Source organism: Micrasema longulum, unplaced genomic scaffold (genome assembly GCF_059751315.1).
Source record: "Micrasema longulum isolate JH-2025_06_02 unplaced genomic scaffold, ASM5975131v1 h1tg001048l, whole genome shotgun sequence".
Lineage (NCBI taxonomy): Eukaryota > Metazoa > Arthropoda > Insecta > Trichoptera > Brachycentridae > Micrasema > Micrasema longulum.
The window spans coordinates 237,459-255,913 of record NW_028278236.1 but is presented as its reverse complement, the minus strand read 5'-3'; the positions used below and the strand labels follow the sequence as shown (position 1 = coordinate 255,913).

Below are 18,455 nucleotides of genomic sequence, written 5' to 3'. Positions count from 1 at the left end.
AAGGATTTCCTCATCTTCAGCGCTTAATGTATTCCATTTTGCTTTCCCATTTCCAATGTGTTTTCTGTGTCTTGAAAGTTGAACGTTTTATAACACGAGCTGTGTTATGCGTCACTTCGTAAGATGACTTTGAAAAAATGTCAAACCCAAAATTCGTATGGTTATTTTGCTTAATTGGCTAGGATACCTCGCGGGAAATTATTTGAAATATAAGCAAAGTGGGGCATAACAGCAGTACAACTCTGAATTTGAATATTTTTATTAATTTTTCATGTAAATGTGTGCACGGTTTGTAATTTTTAAAGTGAATATTTTTGTATTCATATTTATCTATCATTTTTTGCACAATCCCCGGTACTCATTTGTAACTTCTGTAATGGTTTTAGGCCACCAATTTTATCACAAATGGGCTGTCCTAATAGACCCATCCGACGCAGGAGCTGGTCCCAAAGGATATTTAAAATGTGACATTAGCGTCATTGGCAAAGGAGATGTGGTAAAAATTCCTCCAAAAACTGAGAAAGATGAAGACGATATAGAAGCGTAAGAATTCAAAATTTATTTCATAAATGACGTTGACATCTGATTCGTTCATTCATTAATCATTTATCATTATAGACGTTGACATTTGATTCATTCATTTATTGACCTTACGTATTACAAAAATTCCAGAAATTTATTATTGCCCGATGGTGTATCTACTGAAAGACAAAGGGCTAAATATGTAGTCTACGTCCACAGAGCTGATGGATTACCTAAAATGAATTTATCCATAATGGCTAATGTTAAGAAAGCGCTGACAGGAGAGAACAAAGACTTGGTCGATCCTTACGTACAAGTCAGTTTCGCAGGATTAAGAGTAAGTTCAAACACGGTCATTTTTAAATTTAGACAATAAAACAACATTACACCATAGAACTGCAAAATTGACAATCAAATATCAATAAACACATTTAAAAAGATTTATACAACTGCTATTGGTGAAAACGAAACAAGTCCCCTTTTAGGCCCAGTCGATATTTATAAACTTAATTGTAGTGTATGAATATTTTATGTATTTATAAAATTATTCGTTTAATATTTAAGAATATTTTTTTTTTGTGGTTGTAAAATGAATTTTTTAAATATTGTCAACTTATTGAATATTTTAAATTAATAATATTAAAATAAATTAAATTAAGTGAACATTCAGTTTTAAAGAGATAATACATTTGTAATTCTTGTAAAATGTTTTCAATCCTTACTCACCGATCTATTTTTCATTTGTAATGTTTACACAACAAATATAACGCTGCTACCCCTCCAACAAAGCCATGTTTGAAATAATTTATTTACTCCCAATTCTTATCTGAAATACCTCGTGTAGTTACCATGTGGTATTGTTTAATTTTAATAATTAAATTATTCTGAAATGAAGTATTTCTTTTCAGTAAAATTATTTTTAGCACAGGCGTCGTACTTTTCAATAAATTGTTTTAATTTTACTATAAATGATAATACAGTTCTATAAGACATGTTTTTTTTTGCAGGGTGCAACAAGTGTAAAGCGTAATAGTTACAGCCCAGTATGGAACGAACAGATCGTTTTCACTGACATGTTTCCCCCATTATGTCAGAGAATAAGAATTCAGTTGATGGATCAAGACCCCGTTAAGCCTACCGTGATTGGCACTCACTTTATCGACCTCAAGACTATTTCTAATGATGGCGAGAAAGGTAAAAATAAATTTCTTTAATTGACTTACTAATTGTCATCTAATTGCCTTCTGGTACCTTCGTCCTCATCAACTACTGTGCTGACGACGTACTGTCAGCAGTAGACGTCCAGGATAAGAGAACCGGATGCGTTGTTAAGTCAAAAATATACCATTTTTAATAAAACACGCGGTTCAGTATTCCGTTTCATAGAAACTAGACGCTTAAAAAATCTAAGATATACTCGTATTCCATCCTTCCGTGAAGAAAATTCGCGTTGAACGCGATTATTTTATTAAAAAAAAAAATTATATGATAATAAAGAATTTTAAAAAAATTGAAATCCATCTATGAACGTGTTCAACGAATAACGTTTTAGGTTTGTTTAATTCAAATTTATTCATTAAACTTTGATACACTCCCAAAAACTTATCTTGCTTCGATATACTCTTCCATGTTGAAGAAATCTCTGGTCAGAAAATTATGTAATTGCTGTCAGAAAAAAATGATGCAGTGAGTTGCGACAAAAATCCTTAAGTGAATTTAATAAAGCATTAGTTGTTTTACAAACGATTTTAAAAATCAACACGTAATTTAAAATTATTGAAAAAAAAGGTGTTTTAAAAAATCCACCATAAACTTAACTAAATCCACCATAACATTACTAGCTTCATTATTGTTTTATGGGAACACTTTAACATGTTCAATCCAAGCACGTACTGTAAATTTAATTAAACAGCCATTTAGCGAGAAAATCAAAAAGGTTAGACGGCATGCTTCGAACATTTTGTCAAATAAATTCGTGTGAGACGAGCCAATAATACGAGAATGTAGTCCGTAAAAGTTCAAGGCGTCCACTTTGACGCCTTGGCGATTAGTCTTTGTCAGACTAAGTCCCTACCATCCTTTTTTATCAATTTACGACAGACTGGAGAAAGCATCCATATAATATATTTATCAAAAAGAATTATAATATATTAGACAGTAACGAGATTTGTAGGGAGAAAAATGTAGTCGATTTGAGGTAAAACTCCGCTCCTTGAAAGTTGTCGAGACACGCACAAAGGCACGACTGCAAAATGTTTTGAAACGGTTCCTGACGCGACTTTCCAAGAATTCAGAAGAGGATTGTCTACTCCAAATCCATTCAGGATGCAGGACAATCTCGAGGAAGTCATTTGATGGACGAACTTCTACAAGTTCTCGACACAGCGAACATTTCACTTTTCCATTTTGCCATTAAGAGTAGAAGCAAATTTAATCCTACGATTTGAGAAATTTTTATATTTAATTTATTTTGTACTTAATTTTCAAATTAATTTAATTTCGTTAAGACTACCACCACCAGTGTTTATTGAATTCAAATCATTCTTTTTTGTAATATTCATCATTTTTTAAATAAATTCGGTGGTAACATTTTATGTATAAGGTAGTTTATTTTTATGGGAATTTAAAAAATGGGTTGTGCAATTCACTAGTATGTTTTAATGTAATTTACTCTTTTGTTTGATGGCAATTAACTTTTATTTTAATGCTCTGATGAGTAAATTTCTCTGCAAAATTGTCTTTAAAATCGTCTCAAAATTGTCAGGAATATAATTTAATATTGCATGTTGCGGGTAATTTTTTTAGCAGGTAATAGTGGGCGATAGAGTTAAAGTCATAACCTCAGTACCTTCTTTGATTATTTAATTTTTTATCCAAATTAATTCCTATTACTCAACCTGGCCGGAGCATCACAGGTTTTTTTATTTTGATAATTTATTTAAACGGATTGGTCTTTAAATTTAATAATGTAAATAGACAAGCATAAATGTATACAACATTAAGATTTAAATTTGTTGTAAAAGAGAAGTAAAATATTTTTGAGAAGAAAATATGGAGGTCCTGGCATTTACTGTGCTTATGACCTGTGGCCACTGCGTAGCATTTATCATCTCTACAAACATTTTACATATTCAAAACATTATTGATTAAACTGACTGTTAAAATCAATATATAACAACAGAGATGATGAACGTTTCAGAGAAGAAAAAATAGATAAGATGGTATAAGATGAAGTATAAAAATTTAAAAAGTTTTTTCAAGTGAAATAATTTACTCAGATAAATTTTACCCATGTCAATATAAGTTTCAGATCTTTTACTTCATAAAATTCAACAGACGGTTGGGTTGAGGAAATGAGGTTGTTTAAATATAGGTAGAATGTCGAATTTCACACGGTGCGTAAAATGGCCACTTAAACCAGCCAATGACAGGGCATAAGCCCTGTAAATGCCTAGACATCCAAGTCCCTTCTCAAACATATTTTTCTTCCCTATTACTACTTATATATATCTTAACAACTTGGGAGTAAATCTAGCCTAACTACAAATATTTGGACATACTAAAAACATTGTTGATAGTAATTTCAATTAAATAATGTTGTTTATGATTTTCAAATAGGATTGGTGATTAATCGTTTTATTCAATTTTGACATACCCGGATACTCATTTTTAATTATCAAATCATTTAACGTTAAAAGCTTATATGTAAACCGATATCAAATTTATTGAACTGATATTTAAATCTTTTTACAGGATTTCTCCCAACATTCGGCCCGTCTTACGTATATTTGTACGGATCCCCGAGAGACTATACCCTATTAGATCAACATTCTGCCCTTAACGCTGGATTAGGAGAAGGAGTTTCGTATAGAGCAAGGTAGGCAAAAAAAAAAAATATTATTTGTGATATGTTATTTCAAGAAACATATTACTTTATATTATTTACATATTCCGTCGTAAGGTTTGAAATAAGAAAAATTGGCATCTCAAAAGCTTTTTTAAATGTATTTTCGAATGAAAATCATAAAACAAGCGTACAAAAGTGAACTTGTTCATATAGTCATAAAGCCACTGCATTTTTGTATTTAAAAAAAAATAGTTTTTCTTTGTACAGATAATTTGTTTATTATTATTCATATTTTATGCATCAATTTTGGAGTCAAACCTTTTAGTAAATGTTATTTGATATTTGTACATAATCACTTACCAACTTTTCTATGTCTACCCGTTTCGAGATGTCCCCGACTCTTCGTCAAGACACAAATTAAACTAACAGCAGCTTACCCACCACATACCGCACACCGCATCTGAGGACATAAGTCTCCTTGGCGGTGCCCACATACACGGAAAATTTGCTCGTTGTCAAACGAGAAAAGCTGCCCGAAGGAGCTCTCTGAAATCTGGTAGCCTTAGCATCTTTGTGCTGAAAGAAAGTAATCCAGAAGTACATAATATGTACTTCATTGGATTGAGAAGAGAGGGAAGTGAATTCTTCACTGACTGGGATTAAATTGATTGGACATGATCAATTCGCCGAAATGATTACAAAACTTTTTAAAAGCCTTGAAATTCTTTTTAGAAGCCACCAGATCTGTATATCCGACCGGACCTATAACAGGGCCACGGATAGTAGCGAGAAGCTCCATTCGGTAATCATAGAGAAGGGGAAAGGGACAAGACCACAGGATGTGTTCAGAAGATTGGTTAGGATATCCGCAGCAGCACGAAGGGGAGTCAACAATATTAAAAACAAATAATTTTTGATTAAATTTACCATGACCTGATAAAAACGGCGTGATAAAAACAAATTAAACTAACATGCAAAACCCACTATACACTTTCACCATCCTTGTGACTTTAAAATATAAAACCAATGTTTGAAACCACATGCTTTCAATAGGCAACCGTTACACGCACTGATCATAATTAAAGCAACAACTGCTCGGTGGAACTAAATTTTTGTCACTACGTGAGGTACTAGACCTGTCGGTACAAACCGATGTACTTACATCAAAACTTGAAGGTCGGCAGTTTATCTTCGTAATCTTTTGGGATAATTAATCTTTACTTTGACTGTCGTTATTAGGTATGTCACTTTTTTTCGTGGATATGTGTACCGTGGCGTACGCTACCCCTTGTTACATCACACACTATGTACAAAGGTTGTGTAAAAAATAAGGTTCCCAACGCTGTAAACTCGCCGCGCGAAATGCTAGACGAAATCCGGCAACACCGCTGTGTGCACTGGTTCCCCCACTCTAGATCTCGCCTCAGTAAAACTCGCAAATCCCGTAAAAGTTGATTTGGGTGATTTTTAAAATATTTTTTCCAGAATTCTAATTTCTATTAGAACGGAGGTAATCGATAGCTCTGAAGCGATTCCATCAGCAGTGGAAGTTATACCATGTGTTGTACCATCAGAAGTCTGCTGCAGTGTTGAAGAAAACTTTCTCCTTTTTGGAATTATACTCGATGCTACTATGATTGACAAGAGAATCTGCGAAAAGCCCATAAGCTTCGAGCTAAGTATTGGCAATTCTGGCAACGCGCTTGATGGCTTGAACGAACCTTCTGTCCCGTCCCGTGCAATACTGCGTGAGTAGAAAAATACTTATTGGAAATAAAGTCTATAATTTTATATGAATTACATAAAATAAAAACCATCTCATCCACTTATTTAAATATTTGAGTATCAAGGTTTCCCTAACAAAATGAATTATTTTTCACGGAAAGAGAAAAGCTCAGTTACAAGCACGAATCAAGCGTAAAAAAATGTATAAAATATTTATTTGTATTGGAAATTATGTAAATAGATACGTATATACAATTTTTAGTGGACAATTTTGTTATATTTCAGATACATGGAATTCAGATTATTTTGAAAACTAGTACTTAAAGAGAACCATTCTCACATCGCACTTATGTTGACACATTGAGTATATTTTAATTAAATCTCAAGTTTTGTAAGTTTATCAATATTTGTGAGGAAACTTCTGAGAAACGTGTATCTTAAAATACACTTTTCTACCAACTTTTTTTTAAGTGTTAAAAATTTAGAAACTGTTTGTGGTACCATGGTAGTTAGCTGATTTACAAATTCATGGATCAGAGGTCCTAGATTCGAATAGCGTTTTAACGCAACTAAATTTCCATATTTGTCTTGGTATTTTAACAGGACCTCGACTCACATGTTTTATACGTGTATGATTCATATCATTAATTGTAGTGCTTTCACACTTATAGATTACGCAGACAGGGTAAAGTCTAAGCTTATAACTGAGTTACACAGTTTTAACCCTCGCTGTGCCAGCGGGTACCCTGCAAGACATCGGACCCTCCTAAAACACAGTTATTTCTGAGTTATTGGAAATGGTCCCAAAATCTTAATATTTGGGTACCTAAATTACATAAAAGCTCTTTCGAAATAAAACATTTAATAAGTAATTATAATACAAAAAGGGTCTCCAAAATGAACAACAAACTATGGTTTAACATTTCGAAGTTGTGTTTTTTGGTTGGTGGACAAAACTTTTAATGGGAATTACATAAATATTTTTTTGCAGCTTTAAATCGCGTTCAGAGTACGACCACACCCATGAAAGCTTTATCTAACGATAAAGTCCATTACTTTCTTCCTTTATGGGATTCAAAACCCTGTTTACATGTGAACTCCTCCTGGCCAGACCACAGACGGCGGATGTTTGTTTCAAACATGATCGAGAAAATCAGTGATAGCTTGGTAAGAAACTGCATTTATATCGATAATACAAATTTCGTCGTTTTTTCCAGTGAATTTATACAAAAAAAAAACGGTTCAAAAATGTCAAACTACTTGTTTGTGGAAGGAACTGGAAACAGAAAAGTGTTTGCACCTGAAAGTTGATTGGTATTATTTGTTTTCTTAGTAAAAATCCTAATAATAATTTTACAATTAGATGAAATTCTAAATATTTTTTTTATTACTTGTGTCACTAATAAATGGATTGTATATTGTATACTATGTCATATTTAATAATTTTACCCCTAACTACTCGTACTGTCAGCGCGCGAGTTGAATGCAGAGCTATGGAATGCGATAGTGCTGTGACCTTATTTGAATTATTGATATCGATAATAATAATAATTTCAGCGTTGTTTTAAACTAAACAATTTACATCTTGATTTACATAATAAAAATGTAAAGTGACACACATTTTTTATTAAACATTTTACAAAAAGAAATCAAACTTGCGTGCGACGTGCGAACGGTGGCGGCGTAGGAAGATGCTCCCGCTCTTCACCTCAGAGCCCCGTTTAAAATGGAAAGTAACAGAGTAATCTTCGACTGTCTGTAAAGTTAAATCAAAGTTGATGTACAAAATTGTGTATATTTGTACGATTTTTTTATGTCTTCATCGGTAACATGTAATTGAACATTTTTAATTTGCACATTCTAATTTTCATACGGAAAAAATAATTTTACTCTGTAGATAAAATTTGAGATAACTGTTAACTTCCCATTGTAATCGGAGCCCAGGCCCCAATTGCATTTAACTCGCGCGTTATCTATGCCTTAATTCTTCACCAACGAAGTTATTAATTTCACATCTTTTGGAGTATTTTTTTTTACTTGGATGTTTCTAATCACATTCATTTGAATACGATGAATCAGATAATAATAATATTTTGGTTAAATCGTATTTAAAATTTGGTGTTGAATAAGTACTAATTAAAACATTCTCGAATTAAAAAAGTAAATTATGTATCCGACGAATGAACCGTGAGCTGTTGTCACGGGTCGTGGCTGAAAATGTCGACTTGGATGGATCGGATTTTAAGAATATTTATATTGTTTTTAAAGTCTTAAAGTCTGACGGTGAGTTCTGGTTTGTCTAGGAGGAAGGACTGAGATTGGCCGGTGATAAGACCGGCGATGATGCAGTAGGAGCACTGAGAACTGTTCTTACATCTCTACACAACTCATGTCGGAAGTTTGTGGAGAGCCGACGGGCCTCCCCTTCACTGGCGCACGCCGCCACCACCGAACTAGATCGACGCCGGAACCAACTATGCCTCGGGGAAATCGTAAGAAGAACATACATTTCTTTCACATTTTATTCAGAATATACATTCAGCCCCTATACATTTCATTAAAAATTTACGTTAATCCAGTAGTGAACTACTACCTACGTATATTATTTTTTTTAGTTTTTATTTTTTATTTATTATGGCTTTTACCATTCTTGATAATACTAGACAGGATTATTTATTATCTATATTCGCCCAGAGGACTATCACATGACAGGTTTAAAATTTAAATAAAGAGTTTTATGGTATAACAATTTCATTTGTAGCTTCTTTTATAATAAACAACAATAATAATATGAATAAAGTTTCACATTATGTTTTAGAAATATTTAGATAGATATTTAGATATTTACAATACTGCATATAAGTTGGTAGGTACATAATTAAATGTGTTGAAAAATAACAAGTTTTGGGGAAAAAAATTAGCTAACGGTAAATATTATTTAAGGGTCGGCGTTGTGGTGTTATAGTCAGCGCGTTTGCCTGCCATAAGAGGTCTCGGGTTTGATTTTCCGACATGGTTGATATGAAATATCTATTTAAAAGGGTGTTTTCACACCAGAATATTTCATAGTTTTTTGGCTGGTACCTGAAACGTAAGACTGATTATCTTACCATCATGTAACAAAAATGATCATGATACACAATGATTGGTGTACCGATGCAGTGCCCTATGCACCAAAAATGGTGTGGAAATGGAATAATGATGATGATTATTTCAGTGTAGATAGTTAAAACAGAAAAATTAACAACACTAACAATCAATCAAAGAATTGGTTTCCAGTAAGTTTTAACGCCATTTCAAAAAAATCATCCACAACATTAGGACAAAACAAATTTATACTGTGGGAAGAGGCGATATCTGCTGTGTAGAACAATAATGAAATAGAAACAATTAACGAGATCTAATTACAAACAGATTAACCACTTTATTTATAAATTCGTAAGGCTGTAGTTGTTAATATAGTTGAACAAAGTAACCTTATTAAGGTGATTCTTGATTAAAAAAATAAATTAATGGAGAAAAACTAAATTATAAGTGCCAGAAAAAATAATTCCTTCCAAAAAAACAAAGTGGTAATCCTAATTTGAAACAATATTTTTCGTGTTTTTTTATTTGCAAATTTTATGAGTTTTTGAAAGGTGTATAGTTTTTTGAGATTTGTTTTATTTTATACATAAATATGCGTTTGAAATTCACATGGATACGTGTTTTTCTAATTTAAATAAATAATAATATTTCATTTTTTAGGAGGTCATTGGATCTAAAAGTCGACATCTGAAAGCAATTGTTACAAAAAGTTCATTTAAGGAAAGATATAGAACGGCCCAATCTATTTTGAATAAATTAAAATTTTTGGTTGAAGACGTAAGTATAAATAAGAAAAAGGTCTTTTATTTATTTTGTAGATCTAGAAAATTTATGTTTTTCTGTTGAGTCATAATATAATTATTTCTATGAGATATGTTGGTTAAAAAAATACCAAAACTATAGATATGAAAAAACTTTGTTATGTTACTATTTAATATTGTGTACTTATATAACTATTTGATCATTATGTTAATCCAGTAGGTACCTACATGTTCACATATGTATTTTACGTTACAAATAAATGTTAGAGAGAATCGGTAATAGGTAACTAACATTTAATTAAACCTTTTTCTTCATTTTAATACTTTTTGGATATTTTTTGTAGCATTTTTTTTTGCATAAATGTCATTGAGTCTGAAAATGGAAAGTGTTATGATGTTGTTTGTAGCCTCAAGGAGCACTACCTGACGTAGTATTGTGGGCTATCGGTGGGGGTCGTAGGCTGGCTTATCAACGGGTTCTAGCCAGACACCTCATATATTCTCCGGTTCCCGAGGAAAGGGGTAAACTTTGTGGCAAAACCCACACCTTGTTTTTAAAGGTATAAATAAACCTTTATTTATTACTCACACTACAGAAATTTTGCCACAAAATACTACATTACTTTTTTTTTTAAAGCTCCCCGGAAAAAAAGCTGAAGGTGCCGGAGGCTGGTCTATTCCAGCAAAGTTAAATGTCAACTTTTGGCTTGGTTTGCATAAAGAAAAGGAGCACTTTATTGATGGTCTCCCAGGAGGTTACGATTCCTGCAGAGAAATTTCTAACATAAAACGGATGGAAGTTTCTCCGCCTTTTACATTACGTTATCTAAAGCAGCATGTACGTTTTAATAACGATTATATCTTAATTTATTGGTCACCACAATTGATTTATGTGAAACTTTAAATAACTTGTTTTTTCAGAACTTTCAATTGAGAGCTTATATTTACCAGGCAAGGTCATTAATTGGATCAGACGCTTCGGGTCTATCAGACCCCTTTGCCAGAGTTATTGCCGGAGAGTATTGTCGAACGACTCGCGTTATCGACGAAACTCTCAGTCCCACTTGGGATCAGACTCTCGTTTGTGAGGACATCACCCTATTTGGATCTATTGACCAAATAAAAGAAGACCCTTCTACAATAACCATTGAAATATTCGATCAAGATCAAGTAGGTAAATCTGAGTTTATCGGAAGAGCTATTGCAAAACCGCACGTTAAAACTCACGATGAACCGTATACAAAACCATCATTGGAATGGTACGAAATTACGCGTGGTCTAGATCATGCCGGAGAATTATTGGCTGCATTCGAATTATTGCAAACATTTAGAGGAAATGCTGGAGAACTCTTACCTCCATCAAATGTTCCTGCATTACCCGAAGTCATTGAAGGCACAAATTACATGCCAGTTCCTAATGAGATTCGTCCAACATTAGCAAATTATCGAATCGAGGTATTATTTTGGGGACTGAGGAATTTGAAACGAGTTCATCTTCTTTCAGTGGATAGACCAAGGGTTGATATTGAATGTGCAGGAAATATTTTGTCATCTTCAGTAATTCAAAATGCTCAAAAAAATCCTAATTTTTGTAGTTCTGTAAAAATAATGGATGTCGAATTACCTAAAGAAGAATTGTACCGCCCGCCGTTAACAATTAGAGCTTTAGACTGTAGAAGTTTCGGGCGCTTTACACTTGTTGGAACACATATGATTAATTCCATCCACAAATATATGGCCACTTCAAATAATGAAAAGAAAACAGAATGTCGAAAAAGATCTAATCAAAGATCTCAAGATCAAGAACCTGAACGTTTTGGAAACTCGATAACAGAAACCAAGATACAAATCGAAGAAGATCAAGAACGGAGCCCATTACTATTTCGTGAATTTCCATTTTCTCATAGTTATGGTACTGGACTATTGGGAAAGAAGAAAGGTAAAGCAGATGTTAAGAAAAAACGTAGGCAGTCAAATGATGTGGACGAAGATGATGACGGTTCGAAAGATTGGTGGACTAAATATTTTGCCTCTGTTGATGAAATGATAGAAGAGGGAAAATTTGAAAAATATTCTAAAAATCGGAAGAACGATTCTATTTCAGGGTTCTCAGATGTCGAGAGTAATGATGGACGAAGCCACGGACTAGAAAGGAAACGAAAACTCAAGGTGCTCGGTAACACTACAAAAGTTGTGATGAAAATTAGTCCCGTTAGCGACAAGAAGAAATTTTTACAATCTGTAGGACTCTGTAAAGTAAGACATATTTTCTTATTTATCTTGGACAGTGGTTTACCATATTTAATAACGAATATTTTTTGCTGTAAATCATGCCAATAAACAAAATTATATTAAATAGACTTGATGCATATTTTTCAGGTATATCCCAATGAACTTGAAGCTCAGCCAATATTTGATGAATTCAAAGATTGGTTGTTGACGTTTGAGTTATTTAGAGGGAAAAAATCATGGGACGATACAGAAAATGACAATAGGATAGTTGGAGCTTTTAAGGTTAAAATAGTATAAGTTAGAATAAGTGCGTTTCGACCATTATAAATCAGGTTTATTTGGACGATGCAGCATATAAATTTATCATTTATTATCACGAAAGTTAATATTCGAGATTGGGTAACTCAAATATTTTACATAAAAAGGTACAAAATCCACTAGATTTGATAAGACAATTTATGGAAGAAATATGAAAAATCCAAAGGTCTAATATTTTTTTTATATGAAAATATTACATTCTGATTTCAAAATAATTTCCAAATATTTTTTTTTGTTTTATCTTTTTCTATCCTGTTAAGAATATCGTTATTGTAATAAATATATTTATTTGAAGAAACTTGGATTATGTTCTAAAAAATTAAATGCTCAACTAAAACATAAAGACACAATTGAGTTATGTAAACGAAATAATATTCAAGATTACCATAGAATTTCAACAGAGATGGAGAATTTTTTTGGGAAAGAAATATGAACGTAGCCATTTACAGGGCTTATTATATAAAATAAGTGTTTAAGTATTTTCTTTACACACTATGTAGCATGCACCGTTCTGTCTATGTTTAAAACAAACGCTTGTCTACAACAATTTAGGGATACGCAAAATACAGTTGAAATAATATCTCATTGTGGACTACCTATAAACTTAAAAGTTACATATCTTTTTAGGGAGCGATAAAAGTTTATGAATGGCCGTTACCAAAAACTGTAGAAAATATTGGATTTGACCCACAATATGGGTACTTTCAAGGCATGCCATCCAACGACCCTTTGAGGGTTCTGGTCAGAGTTTATGTAATTAAAGCAAATGATCTTCATCCCATGGATCTTAATGGTAAAGCAGATCCGTACGTTGTATTACAATTGGGTCCAAAGAAAATATGCGATAAGGATAATTATATTTCTAAACAATTAAACCCAGTTTTCGGAAAATGCTTTGAACTTGAAGCAACATTTCCTAGAGACGCTATTCTCTCCATTAAAATACAAGATTGGGATCTTGTCGGATCTGATGATGTAATTGGTGAAACTAAAATCGATTTGGAAAATAGATTCTATAGTAAACATAGAGCTACGTGTGGACTTTCAAGGACATATGAAGAGTAAGTATAACTTTATTGTTGTTTTCATTTAAAAAAAATCTCAATTCAAACACCAGATACGATAGTAAATACACCTGTTTTAGACAAGGTAACAATCGTTGGAGGGATTCCATCAAACCCACGCAAATATTAGCGAGACTTTGCAAAGAAGGTAAACTTGAAGCCCCTTGTTATGAACCTTGCAAAGTACGCATCGGAAGGCAATTATTTGAGTTAGATGAAAATTTGCTTAACTTGCCGGGAACGTCCACAGAAGATGGAAACAGGAACAAACTTTGGGAGGAGCGGTCAGCATTACAGGTCCTACACCGCTGGGATGAAGTTTCTCGAGTCGGGTGCCATTTGGTACCCGAGCATATTGAAACACGTCCCTTGTATAACCCCGATAAGCCAGGTAAATAATTTGTTTATTCATAATAATCACTCCCTCTTCCACGTCTGAAGGTGCAAAAGCCACCGCTTTGATGCATACGTTCGATACATTATACAGATATTATAATCGTTTTACGATTCAGGTGCCAGTCCAGAGATGATTGATAATTAAGTGAACACGCCAATCACTACACCACGAGGCAGATTAATCTCCACTCGATTTTTGTTTTCAAGATTTTCGCCTTATAATAGTTACAGAGTGGAAAACATTTATCCAGGTTTTTGGTTCTTTCGCTAGCACAGAAATGATGTATTTTATATAAGAACGGACGCGAATATATTTATAATTATTTTATGAACTAAATATGTAATCAGTTTTTAAAATAATAATAATAATAATACTTAACTTATTGATTAAGGCATTGAACGAGGAAAATTGGAATTGTGGATAGACATGTTCCCAATGGATTTACCTCCACCGGGGCCCCCAGTCGATATATCTCCAAGAAAGCCGAATTCATATGAACTACGTATAATCATATGGAATACTGATGATGTTGTCCTTGAAGACGACGCTTTCTTCACTGGAGAAAAGATGTCGGACATTTATGTCAAAGGGTATACTTTTTTATTTACTATTTTTTACGATTCTCAAAATAGTGTATCTGATACCCATTGAAATAATTATTATAGACTACACTAATTTACTTTCAATAACTTTGTATTCCTTACTACGGTCTTATGTACGTTGGAACCTATTTTAAAGGGGGTAAATTCCACTCGGAACCGTGTAAAACAAAGAATACTGAATAAAGAAAAGTGCTTGATAAGTTTCTTTGTATAAAAATCAAACATTCTTTTGCAGCTGGCTAAAGGGGCAGGAGGATTGTCAAAGTACTGATATTCACTACAGATCTCTAACGGGAGAAGGGAATTTCAACTGGAGATTCATATATCCATTTGATTACTTGGTTGCAGAAGAAAAAATTGTTATTTCGAAGAAAGAGTCCATGTTCTCATGGGATGAAACCCAATCCAAAATTCCGGCGAGGTTAGAACTGCAAGTATGGGACGCTGATCACTTTTCGGCTGATGATTTCCTGGGTATGTTTTACATCTGATTAATAACTGTCGCTCAATGTACATTGAATGAGGAACTTTAGCCCTACGGGAAATTGGAGTAAAAAGATGTTTTCTTGCGCGCGGTAAAATTAGAGCATTAAGTTGTACCGCAAACTTTCTTGAAAAAGTACGAAAAAAAATAAATATATATATATAAAAAGAAACTTCATAGCGCTGATAATACGAAAAGTAAAAAAAAAACTAGCTTAGTTTAATAGACTATTAACAAATAAGAATAAAAAAGAGACACCGATCTTCCTCATTAGATCTGGTATTTTAGGACCATGTGTTTAAATATTTGTAGACAGCTCTTTTACTTTATTATTGAAGACATGATGTTCAAACACAGTCAGAATAATTAAATGTTATCACTTAACCCACCAATAGGTCATAAATTCTGTAAGCGCCTAGACTCGCATATTACATCTCCGTCACTGTTGTAATATGTTATAAACTTATAAATATATTTGTAAAATACATATTGAATTATTAAGCGATTTTATGTTTATTTCTAAAGTGCTACATTGCATTTATATTTGTGATTAAAGGAATTCCTTGCAAAAAAAACACTTCATGAAGGAGTATTCAAGAATGTGCATATAATACATTTTTGTTATGTAATATTATTAGATTTCCGTTTTATAAAATACTTCAATATTAAGCCAGGGCATGTAAGTCCCTCTCCATTCTTTCATTTCAAAATGTAATAATATTATTTAATTGTTATAAATATACTTACATCTGATATAATATGTTAAAGAAATGAAAAGAACTCTCTAGGTGATGAAATCTTGTCCCTGTCTACTTAAATTTGGAAAAATTGTAAAAATATATTTATATCAATTTTGGTTGACATTGTATTATTTTCTATAATAGGTGCCATCACTTTGGATTTAAACCGTTTTCCCAGAGGCGCAAAATCTTCAAAACTATGCACTTTAGATATGTTAAAAACAGATGGTTCGGTTCCTATGGTAAACATTTTCAAGCAAAGAAGGATCAAAGGGTGGTGGCCGTTCTACATAAAAAGAGAGAACGAAGAAATTGAGCTTACTGGAAAGGTTGAAGCGGAAATTCATCTTTTGACGAAAGAAGAGGCAGAAAAAAATCCGGCAGGGATAGGAAGAAGCGATCCTGATGCTCTAGACAGGCCAAAGTAAGAACAATAATTATTATTTACCTATCCACACCTCTTCCGCTTTCTGACACAAGTTGATAACCACAAATTGTCGAAAAATGAGATTTCTTCATGGCTGGCATTAAATAATCTTTATTAAAAAATTAAAAAGAAATATTTTGTAAATATTTTGTAAATACAAATATTAACGTTTTATATTATATTTTAATTATGTTTTTATTTGAAATGTGGATTTGGAATAAGTTTTTAACTTTAAAAGTGCAATATCTCACAACTAGTGAAATGTTAGTTACCAACATGTACCAAAAACCCAATGACCAAATTTTTTGTATTTATTACGAAAATCATACAGTATTTTTCATAAAAACAAGTTATAAGAAAACAATTTTAAGAAATCAGACCATTTACAGACTTTACATTGATATTTATTAAAAATACAGAAGAAGACCGTAAGAAAATGAAACGCCTTTTCCTCACTAAGCATTAAGCATCCGAACATTACACATGATCTGAACGGCCTACCGTCAGGAGAATAAAACGTTGGAAGTGTTTATGACGGTGCAATAATTTATTCGTGTATACACGTACACATATTTTACTCATTCGTGTATTTTATTATTTTTTGTTATTTTTGCCGAATGCTAATGTACATACATAAAGTGAAATCGACCCTTGTATTATTTACGTCTTTTTTTTGTTTTTGTTTTTGAACGATTTAATTTTTTTTTTAAAAAAACAGAAAAATGTTTTTTTCTGTTATTTTCACGATTCCAAAAAATATTGGGCAAATAGCTTTAATAATACTTGAATTAAAATCGAATTTATCGAATGTTAATCGAATAAACGAAGTTATCGAATTAAAATCGGTCTATCGGGGATTTGAATACCGCCTGAGGTAGTCTGTATTTTTTGAAAGCTGCTATTTTTAATATAATTAGTCTGTGAACGTGGAATGTCGAAAGTGTCGATAACGGTGTCGATAACGGTGTCGCGAACGGTGTCGAGAACGGTGTCGAGAATGTCGATAATGATCCATAGGGAAGTGCTTTCATACTCCAAATGTACTTTATCTCTATAAAGTTTATGTTTGAAGCACTTACTTTAAACTTTAAAGTCGTTAAAAAAATGTCTGAAATTTTCATTTGTGCATATTTCACAAAATACTTTACCATAGCTTACCTAGTTTTCTCATAAAGGTAGTTAATGTGGATATAATGCTATTTCAACCAACCGGTATTGAAAAAAAATCTGGATGTGACCTTTTTTTCTTGTTTTAACCGTTTGAACACCAGGCAAATTCAACAAATTTTGGAATGTTTTTGGGAAAGAAAAATACTGTTAATAGAGATGAGTTTCGCTACAGAATTTTTTGCGAAATCAAAAGTGGAATGATCTCTCTATTTAAGTTAGGTAGTGTGTTCAACTGGCGGTAAAACATATTCTAGATATTCATACGCAAATGTTACAATGTACCATGCGCGAGATATCTCGCTTGTCTGTTTTATATTATTATATTTATTTACTCTTGCGTAGCTGTGATGTCACACTAGTCTACATACGATACAGGACTTGAAAAATCTCTCTTATTTTTTTACATTATAAAATTGTATTTTTTGTAATCTTCAAATTGACATTTTCACACCGGATTTGGAAAGTAAACTTTGTATAACTCTGCTGGATATTAATACAAAAATGTTTATCTTGGCTACGCGAATGAACGTGACTCCAATACAGCAATAAATATGTGTAAGAGAAAATACGAAGATAGAACTCGTAACAAGGAAAACAGAGTGCCTGATATCTGAGAGAAATAGATTCAGTCGGTTATTGACAATGATGAATAACGCATGCATCTGAGATAACTGGCGTATTAATGATTTTTAATTTATTTTGCTATAACAGCGCTTTATAATATAATATAAAATATTATTTTTATAAATTACTAGCCGACCCGACAGACGTTGTCTTGCCCGAACGATGGCTTTTCTGCTATTAGCTGGTTGAGCAAACTTTTCGGACTTTTTTGAGCCATTTATATATTCGTAATAAGGGTTAGTTTTTCGTTTTATCTCCTCATATGATTGGCTAAGAGTCCTCGTTTTGCTTAAATCAAAGTTGTGCAAAAAACATTGCTTTAGTACTATAATCCCGGGAGAAAATACGGGAATACGTGTTTATGAAGAAAAGTCAAACCGCGTTTTACTCTGAGCCTTTTAAAATTATCTCACTTAATTCATGCTCAACGTTAATTTAGTCATTCTTTAACCGCC

The 18,455-nt window shown here is 32.6% G+C and overlaps 1 protein-coding gene across 1 annotated transcript in view; it reads left to right on the top strand.

The window, feature by feature from the left end:
- The window catches only part of mfr (ferlin family C2 domain-containing myoferlin misfire), a 166,029-nt gene that overhangs the window by 146,973 nt on the left and 601 nt on the right, over positions 1-18,455 (top strand). Inside the window, exons 10-26 of the mRNA XM_088232989.1 lie at positions 387-543; positions 673-859; positions 1,530-1,716; positions 4,276-4,399; positions 5,855-6,117; positions 7,086-7,261; positions 8,398-8,586; positions 9,842-9,958; positions 10,350-10,502; positions 10,580-10,780; positions 10,864-12,198; positions 12,322-12,456; positions 13,120-13,553; positions 13,637-13,947; positions 14,345-14,543; positions 14,791-15,029; positions 15,924-16,203. Of these exons, the coding sequence (XP_088089115.1) occupies positions 387-543; positions 673-859; positions 1,530-1,716; positions 4,276-4,399; positions 5,855-6,117; positions 7,086-7,261; positions 8,398-8,586; positions 9,842-9,958; positions 10,350-10,502; positions 10,580-10,780; positions 10,864-12,198; positions 12,322-12,456; positions 13,120-13,553; positions 13,637-13,947; positions 14,345-14,543; positions 14,791-15,029; positions 15,924-16,203 (4,687 nt within the window). The remainder of the gene's footprint in view (positions 1-386; positions 544-672; positions 860-1,529; positions 1,717-4,275; positions 4,400-5,854; positions 6,118-7,085; positions 7,262-8,397; positions 8,587-9,841; positions 9,959-10,349; positions 10,503-10,579; positions 10,781-10,863; positions 12,199-12,321; positions 12,457-13,119; positions 13,554-13,636; positions 13,948-14,344; positions 14,544-14,790; positions 15,030-15,923; positions 16,204-18,455) is intronic.